Source organism: Anser brachyrhynchus, assembly GCF_964034855.1.
Source record: "Anser brachyrhynchus genome assembly, chromosome: 2".
Classification (NCBI taxonomy): Eukaryota; Metazoa; Chordata; class Aves; order Anseriformes; family Anatidae; genus Anser; species Anser brachyrhynchus.
Genome location: NC_137695.1, coordinates 81,035,881 through 81,051,018, shown reverse-complemented (window position 1 = coordinate 81,051,018; position 15,138 = coordinate 81,035,881). Strand labels below are relative to the sequence as shown.

The window sequence follows — 15,138 nt, the reverse complement described above, 5'->3', positions numbered from 1 at the left end:
GGTGGTGGGACAGCTCAGGGAGCATGAAGACGAGACCCGACTGCCACGTAGTGAAATAGAGGTGTCAAGGAGAAGGACTTCCAGCGGTGCCCATCGGGCCTGTTAGACCAGCTGGCTGCAGCCATTTTGCCTCCCTCCACCTGTTACATCTTGGCAAGAAGTAAAGGTGGGTGAGGGATGAGTACAGCGAGAGGGGTCTGAAAGGCAGGAGCTGTTTGGACCCTACGGATGCTACCTCAGCATCTCAGGCCACTGCCTTTCCTGGAAAGCACAATGAAGGCCCCATGAAATAAACTGTAATTGTAGGTTAGGCGGGCTTTCAACTTTTTACAGTAGCTTTCTGTGCCCTGCAAGCACTTCAGACAAGAAGGATCCGCTCTGCACCCGTAACATTCGCAGCACCGGGAGGATGAAAGGCAATCTCCCGTTTCAGGAATGCACTCTGCAGAAGTGCTCATTTGTTCCAGTTAACCTGCTGCTGTCCCGGGTAAAAATGAGAAAAACGTTCATCCAAACTTCAGGGATGCTACTTTTTCCTTTTAATTTTGCACACAGAAAACCTTTTTAAAAAGTACCACAGCCCCTAGCTGCTGCCTGGATAGCAGTGTCAGGCGGCACCGAGAAAACAGACGAGGCGCTATTAGCAATAAATGGTGCTACGCAGTCAATAGCAAGGAATTAAATGCACGCAGGCAGGTCTCTAAAAGAGCATTCTTTTCAAGGCATTTCGTGCGGCTTGGCAAAGATACCGTAGGTCTGTGGGTGTCATGGTCTCATGGGCAGAAACAAATGCACAAGGCCACGCAGTCAATAGCTACTTTCAGGCAGGGCAAGTCGCAGCGGTAGAACAGGCAGCTCCAGCAGGCACGAGCGTGTGCAGAGCAAACGCAGGCTGGCGTGGAAAGGAGAAGCACCGAACGCCGTGAACGGAGAAACCCAGCTGAAGCGTAGCTGTGGCTGACGGAGGCAGAAGCCCCGCTGGACACGCCACCAGCTGGCATTTACAGTGCCACTGGCTGTACGGGGAGCAGCCCGGGGATGGAGTCCCGTCACACGGAGCAAACATACACCCCACTTACTTTTTGGCTGCTCAGACAGCCCTTTAAGCAATTGCTTTTATGCAACCTGCCTGCTCATGAGCATGGGAAATAAAAAAGGCGAGCAGGTCACCAGGAACCGGGGCTGCTGTTGAAATCCTGTTGATGTTAACACAAAGACAGAGGGAAAAGATGCTCTCCCCTTGCAGCTTGTCACGGAGCAGGCATGAAGAAATTTCCTAGAGCACTTGTCAGCAAGGCATCGACTGTACGTCGTGCATCTGGGGGGGCATCAAAGAATCAGCAGGCTTTGCAGAATCCTCCCCGTTTGGTCAGTTGCCCAAGTACAGGTGAGGAAGCTGGCTCACCAAAATTATCTGTCCTTTACGCTGCCGGGCCTGACTGATACCTGTTGTCGATGCTCCTGTCCCTGTTAACGCTCAGGCGAGCTGCTTTCATCCGAGCTGCTGCTCGTCTTCCTAATTTAGTTCCGATCTTTTCTGCAGCTGCTGCTTTTTATTCGTCTGATAAACTTCGGTGGGCCCACTCACATGAAGATAGACGTGTGCGGAAGGCTCTGCAGGATCAGATGTTTAGTAGCTGACGTGTTACACTGCTGCCTGAAAGCACACTGGTGATTTCTTAACTGACTCCACGCATTCATTTCATGTTCCTTGTTACATCCTGAGCCTCTCTTGCTGCTTTGTTCTATATACCCCCCAAAAACATGTTGCCTGCGTTTTGGATGCCTTTTTAACTGCTGTTTTATCCTGCTGAGCTCAAACAAACAAGGCAAAAACCAGTACTGTAATGCAAACTTGTGAAACTTTAATACATGCTCATCACCCACTCAGGTGGCATTATAATTGGGTTTAAGATGCCGCTCCCTTCAATTGCAGGCATAAATGCAGGTCAGCTGCAATGCATTGGACACATCAAGAAAAAAAAAAAAAAGACTTTAAATGCACTTTTTTTTTTTTTTTAACCAGAGCCCAGTTTGTCCTTCCTCAAGGCACAGTTTTTGTTTCCCATGACTCACCCTTAATACCCGAGTTTAAAGCGAGCAGTTCCTAGGATTTTTCTCTGGTGTTTTTCATCTTTTGGCCTCAGCTGTGTTCAGTATTAGCAAGCTTTCCTGTCAATCACGACCGCTGGTTTTGTATTAGACTTTCAGAAAGGCTGGGATCCCTCATTGCTATAGCAAAGTGCTGAATGTTGTGGGGGGAAAAAGCATCCTTACTAAACCCACTCCAAACAGAGCAGCTCATGAAGTTTTGCTGTACCTGTTGCTATCAGCAATCGGTTACAAATTCTAAAACTATTTTCCTGTTCACGTGTTCTCCGGTCGTTTTGATGGTCTTACGTGTCCCCTCACGCGAAATGCCCTGGGCAAATCCCGGGGCGTTTTCCACGCCCCCTCGTCAGGAGCGATGCTTCGGTGCGTCCCCAAAGCCTTCCCTTCGGGGGGCTGCCGCCCAGCACCCAGGCACCTGGCCACGCCGGGAGGGGACACGGGGGACACAGGGGACGCCTCCTTCCCTCTCCCGGCAGGAGGGAGGAAAAATAATGCTGCTGGGGGGGCCAGCGGCGGCCGCTGGGTGGCAACAGCATCCCGCCGGGGCTCTGCCGCAGGGTGCCGGCTCGGGGATGTGCGGGGGGGGGGGGGGGCGAAAGGAGGCGTCCTTGCTGGGGGCGGGGGGCTTTTCGTCGGCAGCTCCCTCCCCAGGAGCTTCGTCCTGCTGCCGGGCAGCTCTCGGAGTGGGGGCCGGAGGGAAAAGGGGGGGGTGAAGGGGCAGCATCCCTGCCCTAGGGCTCCCCCCGTCGAAGCAAACGCCCGGTCACGGCTTAGTTCATGTGTTTTTTTTTTTTCCTGGGGGGGTTCATACACGGGACTGTCATCCCCATCAGCCTCGGGTGGGCTTGAAGACAAAACCAGGCAGGGTAATAATAACCTCCTAAGCAGAGGGAGGTGCTGAGCAGCTCCTCGCCCCCCTTTCCCCTGGGATTTCTCCCCACCTCCCGGCCCGGCACCGCTCGTCCCTGCCCTTCGCCCCCGGGCAGCTCCTTGCCCTCCTCTCCCCCCTGAAGCCCCCCCGGGCCGGCTGGGGGGACATGGGGCGCCCCCTCCTGCAAAAAGCCCTAAAATTCCCCTTCCCACGGGCAGCGGCAGCAGGTGCGTGCCGGGGCTGCAGCGGGGGCAGCCCCCGGGGGCTTTTATGGAAGGGGGCGCTTCGGTTTACTCCTCACCACCCTTAGCTTTTTTAAATTTTTTTATTTTTGTTTTTTCATTTTAATTCCGTATTTCGAAACAAATCCGTGCAGCCGCAGCAACCTCGGGGGGGCGGCGCGGAGCCACCCGCCGCGCTGCCGGCCCCCGCCGCCCGCTTCCTCGGGGGAGTAGGAGGAGGAGGAAGAAGAGGAGGAGGAGGAGGAGGAGGAGGAGGAGGAGGAGGAGGAGGAAGAGGAGGAGGAGGAGGAGGAGGCCACCGCCCCGCCCCGCCACCGCCCCGCCGCCGGCCCCAGCCCCGCGCCCGCCGCGATGGAGGGCGGGCCCGGGCGGCGCGGGGCTGCTCGCCCTCTCCCCCTTTCCTTTTTTTTTTTTTTTTTTTCCCCTTTTCACCCTTTTTTCCTTTTCCTATATTTTTTTTTTTCTTCACCCGCCCTCCCACCTTTCCCCCTTTTCTTGAATGAACCGTGAGGCGGAGCTCTAGCAACCCGCCGCGGCCGGAGCCTCCCCCCCACGGGGCTCCGCTCCTCCCCGCCTCTCCCCGCCCCCGCTGCGCTCCGCTCCCCCTTCACCCCCCTCCTTTACCCCCCCCCCCCAGCCTCCCGGAGCCTCCCGGAGCCGCCGCCGGCAGCAGCAGCAGCGCGGAGCGCCCGGAGGAGCCGCGCGGAGGCTTGCGCGGAGCTTGCGCCGAGGTTGCGCCGAGGTTGCGCCGAGGTTGCGCGGAGGCTGCGCGGGCGGGCGGGCGGCCGGGCAGCGGTGCCCAGCGGTGCCCATCGGCGGCGGTCGCGGCCCGTCCGCGCCCCTCGTCGCCTTCTCCTTCCTCCTCGGGTACAAAAGCTGCTCGGGAAATGGCATTATTTCTGCCCGGGGCCACGCTCGCGAGCCGCTCGCCTCTTTTTTTAAAAAAGCAAAACCGCCCTACGCTCCTCCTGGTGAAAAAGAATTGATTTCTTTTTTTTTTTAAAAAAAAAACATATTTTCTATTATTTTTTATTTTTTTATGTGTGCGTGTGTGTGTGTGGAAGCGCCGGGCTCCTGCGATCGGTGTCTGAATGAAACTACGTAAATGCATATGCCCGTACGTTGCACTGGAGGGAAAAACGGAGCACTTCTGCGAGAGCCTGCCTTCAAATGTGCTTCAGCTGGTCTCCAGGATTTTCCGTCTCTCCGGGGCTGTTCGCCTCCCTGGGCTCCGAGGCGGGATTTTCTGAGCTTTGACAGATCGCCGGAGATGCCTGTTAAACGGGAGTCTGGGAAAAAACATTGGAAATCGTAGCGATCCTGGGGTTTTTTTGCCCCTTTCCCATCCCCTCGGTGACTTGAAGCATCAAAGCGGCCGGAGCTTAACGTTTCTGAAGACTTGGCGATGTTTGGGTTTTGTCATTGCAATTTTTTTTTTTAGAGGAAACTTGACAGAGGAACATATTTATAGTCCCAAGTAAGTACTTTACAGAGGAAATTTAGTTTGTGTAACTTAAAAGAGCGGTGTCGAGGTTTCTAGCTTAAAGGGCGTTGGATTAACGTTCATCCAAGGCTGCTTAGCAGATCGCGTTGAATTGCAGCTTTGACGGTGTGCGTTCGCCCGCTCCTCCGTGTCCCCGGTAGCTCGGCACCTAGGGGAAAATGCACCTGATTTTGAATAAGTATAATATTTTTTAAAATGTGTCTCAGCACCGAGGAGGAAGTGTTTTCTAAAGTAGGTTTATAATAAGTAATAAATGTGCGTCTGGAAGTAAAGTATTTACAGCGTTTTTTAACCCGTATTTATACTGTGCATCTCAAAGCGAGGAGGCAACACTGAGAAGACAAACGTACCTCCGAGACCCTGGGAACTCCCCCACGTCACCATGAATGAAACCGTGCCCGATACCGTAACTGGATTATAATTTTTGGTGTTATTAAATTTATTATTATTGGCTGCTTTACTTTTTTGGGTTCATCCTGCTCCTCTTCTTCCTCTCTCCCTTCCTCTTGCTGCTCCCTCTCGGAAATCATGGCTCATCCCGGGAGAAGAGGCTACGATAACCGGGAGATAGTGCTGAAGTACATCCACTATAAACTCTCGCAGAGGGGATACGACTGGGCTGCCGGCGAGGACAGGGCGCCCGCGCCTACGGCTCTCGCTCCTGCTGCTGCTGCGGTTGCTGCTGCTGGGACTCCCTCCCGCCACCGCCCTGCCGGGCTGCTGTCCCCGCACCCCGAGCCCCCCGGCTCGGCTGCTGCTAGCGAGGCGCCCCCGGGCGAGGGGCTGCGCCCCGCGCCCCCCGTGGTCCACCTTGCCCTGCGCCAGGCCGGGGACGAGTTCTCCCGCCGCTACCAGCGGGACTTCGCCCAGATGTCCGGCCAGCTGCACCTGACACCTTTCACGGCCAGAGGCCGCTTCGTGGCCGTGGTGGAGGAGCTCTTCCGAGACGGGGTGAACTGGGGCCGGATCGTGGCCTTCTTCGAGTTCGGTGGCGTGATGTGCGTCGAGAGCGTCAACCGGGAGATGTCTCCCCTGGTGGACAGCATCGCCGCCTGGATGACCGAGTACCTGAACCGGCACCTGCACAACTGGATCCAGGACAACGGAGGCTGGGTACGTGCCCTGCGCTTTGCTTTCCTCCTCCGATGGCCCACGGCTTTGGGGGCTCTGGGGTGTCTCTGGGGCTCACGGGTGCCCACGTGTGCTCACCTCAGTGCGAGCGTCGGGACGCGAGGTTTGCCTGCTGCGTCTTTTGTACCGGTGTGGGCCTTCTGCCGGCTCCTCTGCTGTCGGGTGTCACCTGATGGTGGGGCTGCAGTGAAATGGTGTTGTTTTTTTTGTGGAGGGGGGCAGCTGCAGCTCCCTCCTCGGGTGCGGAAAGGCCAAGCAAGGTGTCCTTTCCATCGGAGAGCTCCGCTTTCCCGTCACCTTCGCCCACCGGTGGCATCAGCCCTGACCAAGGCTTGTTCCAGCGCAGCATGGGAAGGGGTTGCAGAGGCTGGGGATGGGCACAGGGGGTGGCAGGTCCTGGATGTGGGGACCATGTGGACATCCCTGCATGTTGGGGTGGTGCACCAGGCACGGCGAGTGTGGGGACATGGTGCTAGAGGCAACCAAATGGGCAGGTGACTGCTGGTGCCACGGTGGCAGCTGGAACAGGGCTCCATGGCAGAGGATGTTTCTGGGGTGAAAAATCTGTCTTTGTCTCACCATGAAACAAAGGTGCTGGGAGATGGGTCCGTGGGATTGTTCCGGAAAAATTAGTGTTTGTTGTGAAGTCAAATGCGGCTACGTTTCCGGGGTAGAAGTCACCTCTGGCTGAGGTTGGTTTTAGCATCATCCAGAAAGGGAAGATTTCCACTTGTGGAAAATGGACAGCTTTTATACTCATAGTCAGTCAAGCACCCTCCCTTTTTCTCTCTCTCTTTCCAAAATAAATAACCACATTTGGAAGTGGAAGGGTATTTCTTTCCTTTTTCCGGTATTAATTGACATACTGTGACAAAATGTGGTCCCAGCCACTCTCCCGCAAACCAAACCTGCTGAACGTATATAAAGCTTGCAAAATTAATGTGTTGGGGTGAGACCAGGCAACAGCTGTACCAAAGAAGAAACTTTACGTATGGGCTGAGAGCGAGCGTCAGTCACCTGGAAATGGAGGTGTGCTGGCCAGGAGATCGTTAATTCCAGGCTCGGTCTCCTGTGAAATACAGGCACCGAGAGGAATCGGTTGCATGGCATGCCTCTGGGAGGTGTGTGTGTGAAGGAATGGAAAATACAGCGTGTGTTTCCCAGTTAGCATGGTTTGTAAGCCCGGCGTTTGCAAAGCGTTAAATTTTCAACGTTTGATCCCTCGCTAGCTTAGCATTACGCTCGGTGGCGTGCGCCCACGTTGGCCGTCTGTTAAAACATGAAGGCATTGCCTTCCCTCTGCCGAGCTCACCTGAGCCGAGGGCGCGAGTGACCGGGGATGTGGGGGACATCAGCATGCTGCCTCAGAGGAGGGAGGAAGACTTCGGGGTCTTCTTCTCAGCCGAAATCTCCCAGAGGGTGCTGCAGGTCCCTGGCTGCCAGCTGCGCTCCAGGCGGGACCGTCCGCCTCTTGTCCCGCACTTCCACCCAGAAAGAAAAAACTCACGGCTCGTGGGGCCAGGCGGGGGAGCAAAAAATGTGTGCGCGCACGTGCGTGTCTGTCTGTATATACACAGGCAGGCGTGTGTGGGTGTGTACATGTGTATATATACGTGTGCACGTATGTATAGGAAGTGACTCCAGCACCTAGCGGTTCGGACCACGCTTGGGAAGGAGGGAGATCTGTGCTCTGATCCCCTGTGTCACAGATCACTGCCTGGGGGTTGCTGCTGTTGTTTTTGTTTTTCACAAAGCAGATGCTGAGGTGGGAGTTGGGGGGGAAAGAAGAAAAAAAAAATCAGTAAAGAGTTCAGGCTGCCGGAGAGCTTCGCTGGTTAAAACACGAGTAGTGAAAGGGTTAGGGATTTCCAGCTTGCTCTTCTGGGCTGGGATGCCTAACTTGTGCGTAAGTCCCACTTCAGGCTGGAAGCCCGTTTGTGGAGCTGGGGCCCACGGCTTGCTGCAGAGCCAGTGAAGTCATCCTGTTGACTCCAGCGAGCTTTGGATCAGATCTGTAAGCATGCTGGAGATGCGTTGTCCTGTGGGCGTAGTGTATGAGGAGAAACGTAAATAATGAATAAAAACGCGAATGTAAACGGACAGGTGTTACCAGGAATGATTGGCCAGATAAGGTGAATGCTGCAGCTCTTTCCTGATGGTTAGAAATAGAAGTAACTTAAACTAGAATCACTAAATGCCTTTAAAAGGCAAAGATGCCTCTTATCGACAGCCATTTAGCTGTTTATTGAGGTTTCCTATAAGCAAAAGCTCCTGATGCTGGGTGCATGTGATGCCACTTACTGCTGCGTGTTATTTGCAACATGCATATGGAAGAAGATGTGCTAAGTAGTACCCCACGGTGGTTTTTGCCTGAATGGTTGGTACCTCTGAGTCATTTGGTTAGTATTAAGCACAGGCAAAACCTTCTAGCTTGTTACAAAGAGTTAAAGACTAAATGAAGTTTCAAGTGCAGCTCTTGGGATCCTCCCTTCAGCCAGAAGAAATCAAGGATGGCATGGGGCAGTGGATCTCTGGATCCTTTTTTTTCCCCCTCCTAGTTTTCAGTACACATCAGTGGAAAAGCATGCTTTAACACAACTCTGTGAAGTACTCAGTCTTCAGCTTGGCACTTGTACCATGCCGTGCATGCAAAGCTCATGACAGTGTCATCAGTGGCTCTTCCTAAGCCGCTGATCACCTTGTAGGTGGCTGCGCTTTGGAGGACCTCAGCATAACCTTATGCAACATGTCCGTATCACCCAGGCTCCCTGGTGTCTGCTTTTGTACCCCCGTCTCCTGCTTCATGTCTAGCTTCCTGGCATGCTGGGGATTTGTGGGCTTATGAGAGGCCGTGCAGCATCAGGACATGGTTTAGGAAGCGAGTGTTGCAGTTAGTCGTGAGTGTGCGTTACACAGCAAGCACACTGGGCAGTGCGTATGCGCTTTCAGGCTATTGTATGGGCCTGGGGCTTACCCCCAGGTCTGAAGCTAGGTTGAAGTGTCTTCATTATTAACCTTCCTATTCTGAATCCGTTTTGGCAATATGTTGGCCGTGTGTTTTCAGAAGGATGTGAATCCTTCGTGTTATAAGGAAAATGGAGAAGGAAAGAAGCGTATCGGAGCGCAGGCTGGGAGGGGATGTAGCTGGTGGAGTGCATACCTCAGCCCTCACCAGACATCCACTGCTGGCGGTGCCTGGGGATTAACACCGTAACAATATGAAGCATCATATTTTGCTCAAAACTTAGAGAAAGCAACAGATGCATACTGCCTGTTCGAAGGCTGTAGTATTAGCTTGTGGTTCTGGTGGCAAGTAAATGCAGCTTTCAAAGATTTTCACATAGGTCAGGATACCACAATATTGTACTTTGGCCTGATAACATCTTAACTGTGTGACAAAAGAAATAAGAGGAGGACCAGCTCACCTCTGCAATTTTGTGATCCTTAGTATAATGTATGCTTTCTGATTGACACCTGAATGACTTCACTTTATTTTCTAGTGCCTGATGTTTTAGTAGCAGGACGGCTGGCTTTGCAGTGGCCTAGCACACGTTACGACGTTAAACTTTGATGTAGGGAATATGAAATGTGGTGCAGCTGGTGTGGGGGCAATAACTGCGTTTGTCTTGCAGCTGCAGGTTCTACAGATTCCTCTTGGGGCACGCGACATCAGGTCTGTTCGCTGAAAATCTAGAAAACGTCATTTTAAATGAGAACATCGGTGTTTGAACCAAGGATGTGATAGCTGTACACTTTCGTCCAGCACTGTTCTGTTACCACTGTTCTTTATTCTGTCCCACAGTTAAGGGCAGATACAGAGAAGGATTTAAGCACCTGAGGTGGGCCTCAGGTGGAAGACTAGGTCTTGCCCCCTCTAAATGTCCCCGGCCACCTCTGAGGCAGAAGTCCCCACGTTCCTGCAAGTCCTCACCCGAGCCAGTTGGGAGCGGCCTTGCCTTGCACAGGGACGCTGTTCCCGAGGGCCACCATGTCCCAGGCCCAGCACGTGTCCTCTGGGCCTGGCCATTGTCACTTGTGCGCCATTGTCACTTGCAAATGTAGCCATGGTAAGCCCCTGCTTTGCCTAGCAGCTTCATGGTTAAAGTCTGCTCCCAAGGTTTTACTAGGAGTCTGTCTCCAGCCTGAGGAATTTTACTCCTGTGCCTCCAGCATCTCAGGAGGCTTTGTTTGCTGGATGGCAGCTGGTTTCCCTGAGGTGTCCTCTATTTTGTCAACGGGGCTCCTCTTTCTGCAGTGGTGAGGTTTCATTTGGTGGAGGAGGAAGAAGCCGAGTGTCCAGTTCCCACTCTCTGACGTGCTTTCTGAGGTGACCATCTAAAGCCAAACGTGTTGATGCTTCTTGGGCCAGCAGCTAGACCCCGGGTTTCCCATTTCCTGGGTTGACTGCACCGATCACTGAGCTTCCTCCTTTCATTTTTTTAATTTTTTTCCCCTCTCTATTCTACTTGGCTTGCTGGCACACCTGGAGAAGGAAGCATGGAGAGAGACCTTGCCCTGTGGCAATCTACAGACTGATCATTCCAGCAAGGGGTGGTGGATGCCTATAGCAGGACAGCGCTATCGCTTACAGATGCTGGTGGGATGCAGGGGCCTGGCCGTGTATGGGTACTGGCACTGCATCCCCTCCCAAAACTGCCCACGTTTTTCCTGCGTGTCCACTTGTCCTGTGCATGGCAGGGCCATGTCGGCAGCCGGGTGCCCCCACGGCAGCACAGGCGCCGCGGGTTTTGGCGGTGAGAGGCGGCCTTGCCACGGCTGAATCCCCTGTGGGGCTAACCCCAAGTCACTGTTTGACTGTCAAAAGGAAGCGATCTGAAATCCACCGAGTGAAATAAATGAATTGGCAGTTTCAAGTGTTGCACCTTCTAGGTCCTTTTGCCAGTTTTTGTGGCTTTGTGGGTTTATAATCAAATTCACAAAATATTATCAAAATATTTTTCTTTTTGCTGTTGCCGAAGAGAGAGAAATTCATTCTGCGGGGAAGTTGTGTGGCAGCAGGGAGGGAAGAACCAGGAGAGAAAGAAAATAACCCTTGTTCCCCAGTCTCTTTCAAATGTGACAGCTTTCTACATAACCCGCAACAATGTTAGGTTGCATATTTTCTCAGAAGTCTTTTTCTTTCTTCTTTTTTTTTCTTAATACACGTATTGACCATGACCTTTAAAATTTCAGAACCACTGGTCTTGGTTATGGAGGTGATGTCATTTGCCTTGATCTTGCAAAGAACCGTGAAGTTCAAACAGCAATCCTATTAAAAAGTTCTGCTTTACTTTCAGTATTGAGAAAGAAGGCAGCTCTGTGTCTGCGTCAGTGCAGGCCCCCTCGAGCTGCTGCTCTGCTGAAAAATAAGTAGCTTCATTTTGCCCATACGTCACTTCAAATAAGGAGTGGGCAGAGTCCTGAGACTGGCGCAGTGATGTGTAAGCCTGCGTGTGGAGCAGGAGCATTTTCTCAGGGGCCAGGTACCAAGGCCTGGGCTCCCTAATGCAGCTCAGGGACTGTATACCACATCTCAAACAAAACTGAGCCCTGTGGTTCATCCTTGCCTACTGCTCTAAGGTCTGTTGGGCCTGGGATGGTGGAGAGAAGTGGGTGGAGGGACAGGAGCGATGCTTGGGTGTCGCTTTGAAACCTCTGGTTTTGGTCTCTGGTTTGGTTTCTGGCGTGCAGGTGAGCCAGCCTTTCTGTGTCTTTATTCTCCCTTTGGCTTCACAGCCGCCTGGTCAGGCTGGCCTGCAGGTCTCAGCGCCGCCTGGCCACGCTGCACGGGACCCTGCTGCTCCTGCCACCGCTACAGCTCCTGGCATGGGGCATGGGTGGCCACGGCATGGGTCAGCAGCCTTGGTAGTAGGGCAGTTGTAACTACTACACAGCATGATAGATGGGGTTAAGTAACAAATCTCTGACCGTAAAATGAGTTTGTTGCAGAATGGTTGAGGTGTGAAGGGACTGCGTGAGGCCATCTGGTCCAACCCCATGTTCAGGCAGGGCCACCCAGGGCAGTCTGCCCAGGACCACGTCCAATTGCTTTTTGAAGATCTCCAAGGGTGGAGATATTCCAGCCTTTTGACTATGGCGTTTTTGTCCCTTTTAGTAACCCAGGTGAAGGTGAAGCACGTGACTGCGCTGATGAAAGCACAGCTGCCTGCCTGATCACGAGCTACCAGGACGAGCTCCCCGCTCCCCTCACACACGGTTTCATTTGGCTGCTTTTTTTTTTTTTTTTTCTTTTTTGGCTGTTTGCCCATTCCGTTGTTCTGCCCCATCTGCAGCTGGTGGTCCCAAGCTTTCCTCACCCTCCCTTCCCGTAAGCGCTGCTTGTGCGGTGACGCAAAGCCGCAGCCTTGCTCACCCCATCTCCACCAGCGCCGTGTCCACATGGGGTGGGCAAGTCATGCCCCATGATGGAATGCAGAGCCTGGCACATGGTCCTGGGCAAGGCCACCCCATTGCCCAAGCGATGCCCACAAGAGCATCCTGTAGCAGCCTCTGGGAGGGCTGCTAATGATCTCCCGCCAAGCTGTGTGGGGCCAGACCCTGCCCACCTCCCCTCCCTCCCGCGGCTCATCTCCTCCATGGCCCTGCTCTTCTAGGTTTTGTTTTAATGCATTTACGAGTGGCTCGTACCTGGTGATTTAGCAATGATGGTAACGCGTGTCCCTCAGTGGCGGCAAAATACTGATTATTTCTGAGGGCAGTGCTGGCCAGCTCTATTTTCCATTTCATTTATAATAATAGGATGGATGAAGGTGTGCGGTGCCATAAATCTTCTCTTCCGCAGCCGGACAGCATCCAGGCCTTCTTGGCAAACATGAATGCCGATGACAGATTTGAAGGATTTTTATTTTACTCTGGCTTTCAGTTTCATTAACAATCTGATGGCTTTTCTTTTTTTTTTTTTTTTTTTTTTTGGCTCATGAAAGACTATGAAACCAAATAACTTTTCCAAACACATCTAAAAGTCTGGAATTTATTTCTGTTATTTTATACTAATGTTGGTTTGCTGTCATAATGATTGCATATTGGTAGACTTTGCTAAATTCCCCTCACTGGAAAGTTCCTTGCAGGTTTCTGGATCTTACAGCTAATGAGTAAGAAAACAAATCTGATTTTAGAAAGTGTTGCCATTGACTTCAATAGGAACAGGAAGAGGCACTTAATTGGACAATTGTAGTTGTGTTTACTTTGTATATGCGGCAAGAAAAATAAGATCAAATGAAAAAGCCACAGGTTTTCAACTAATAGAAAAAAAATAGTCTTTTCTGCAACGCACGATTAACCTTTTGTAGCTGTTTCCATGGAAGAGCTCTGGGAGGAAGTACTAAGCTGGGTTCAGGGAAGGTTTAGGTATTTATAAGGGTAAGGAGAACATCTGTACTTATGTTCAAATAAAACTGCTTTGAAAGGCAATCATACACCTTGATGAAACAGAGGATATGTTTAATGTTAGCTGCTGAAATTAGAACACTAAGTGCTGCGCGTAGACCTTTCTTTGGGGTATGTTGTTTCGTAGTTTTCTATTAGTTAAGAGTCCCTCCACCACTGAATTTACTCCCGCACAGAGTAACTGAGGATTTGTTATGCAATTCTCACATTTAGAGTTGGTTAAAAGGAAAAAAAAAAAAGTCAACATCTTTCAGTGCATGTATCATTTTATTGCTATTTTATTTTACTGGAGGAAGAAAAAGGATGTTTCCATTTTGCTGTCTGCGAAGCCAGCTTGGTGGTGGGCTTCAGGGTAGTTCAGTGAGTCATTTAAGTATATGTGCCAGCTACAATCAAAATGAAAAGGCCCTGTTTTCCCCACATAGTGATTCAGAGGCTGTCACGTAGTTGTTACAGAAGGCAGCTGAGAGTCAAAACTCAACTGCCTCTCCTTGGCGCTAGCACTGAATACACTTACGTGATTTGGTGCAGATCATTAACAGCTCTCTTTTTCAGTCAGCCCCCTATTAAATGGGTAATCTTGCTAGCTATGCATGATTACAGGTCTGGGAAATGTGTTGACCCCCATGATATCAAGAGATGGGCTGATGGTTTTTAATTGGGAAAAAAATGTCATGTGAGATACAGTATTGAACAAAAAGAGGTGAGGTAGAAGAAAGAAGAAAAAAATTAAATTGAAGTTAGACTTAAACTATTTCCAATATGCTGTTTGGATGTGTTTAGCAATACTTGTGAAGCAAACGTTAGAAAGATTTGTTTCAGCTGTTGATTTGTAGTTTCTATTTAGGAAAAGGGCGAACAACATGAGGAATGGCAACTTGCAACTTTATTTTTTTCCTTTAGGTATCAGCACAGTTCATCAGGCACTTGTTTAGTGGGGGAGATTTTCCTTCCTTTTCCATTCCCATAAAATGTGCATGTAAAAGCTGATGTGGCACTTCAGGGGAAGGAGTAATAAGCTATGTTATGTGCACAGATGCAAAGTGTCTTTCTGCACTCTTAATTCCTTTGCTTCCATTCGGATATAGGCAGAAAAAGCAATTTTAAGACAAAAATAATTTTTTAAAAAGTGTCTAGTAATCAAACCTTTGGGCTTGACCATGAGGTTAACATTAGCTTAAACTATCTTTCTGAATTGTGGGTTATGAGACAAAATTCCAACTGCTTGCTCTGGAGAGACTTGGGTGACTCAGTGGAAAGTCAGGACAGGTCCTTGGACTGGAGGCCAACGAAACTCCTCCTTCTGCGGTCCCAGAAAGTCCTGTGTTATGTCTTCAGGAGGGAGTAACTTCTGTCAACTTTGTCTTTAAAGGGAAGAACTCGTTTCTGAAGAAAACTTATCATATATTCAGTGTGTAATATGAAATGTAGGAGGGAACCTATTTCTATCTTTTTTTTTCCTAGTAAAAAAGAATTAAAAATGATTCAAAGGAGAATTCATATGCAGTAGTAAATGAGTGGGCATTTCAATTAGCAAAATAAGATGATCAGTGTTACCTATCAGTAAAATTTTCTTAATCAAGGATGTATGCGCAGCTCAAGTAAAAAATGGCATTGAAAAAAACCTGAAGTAAAAAGCTCCCTCGTTCATAATAAAAGTAAATGCTACGTTGTGCTCCAAGTGTCTGCGAATTTAAGTTCAGTTAGACACATCCAAAGACCCTTGACTGAAGTCATCTGGCAAATCACACTAAATTATGCTGTCTAAATATCTAATCCCCCGTCTGCTGATTGATGCGAAAGGTCCCGACTATAACCCAGAAGGAGGCCTAATGCGCGTATTATTTTCAAGTTCTTGCTTGGCCCGTTCC

The 15,138-nt window shown here is 50.8% G+C and overlaps 1 protein-coding gene across 1 annotated transcript in view; it reads left to right on the top strand.

The window, feature by feature from the left end:
* Positions 1–3,522: 3,522 nt before the first annotated feature.
* BCL2 (BCL2 apoptosis regulator) overlaps positions 3,523–15,138 on the top strand; it is a 92,434-nt gene continuing 80,818 nt past the window's right edge. Inside the window, exon 1 of the mRNA XM_080578942.1 lies at positions 3,523–5,842. Coding sequence (XP_080435068.1) covers positions 5,258–5,842 — 585 coding nt within the window. The 5' untranslated portion in view covers positions 3,523–5,257. The remainder of the gene's footprint in view (positions 5,843–15,138) is intronic.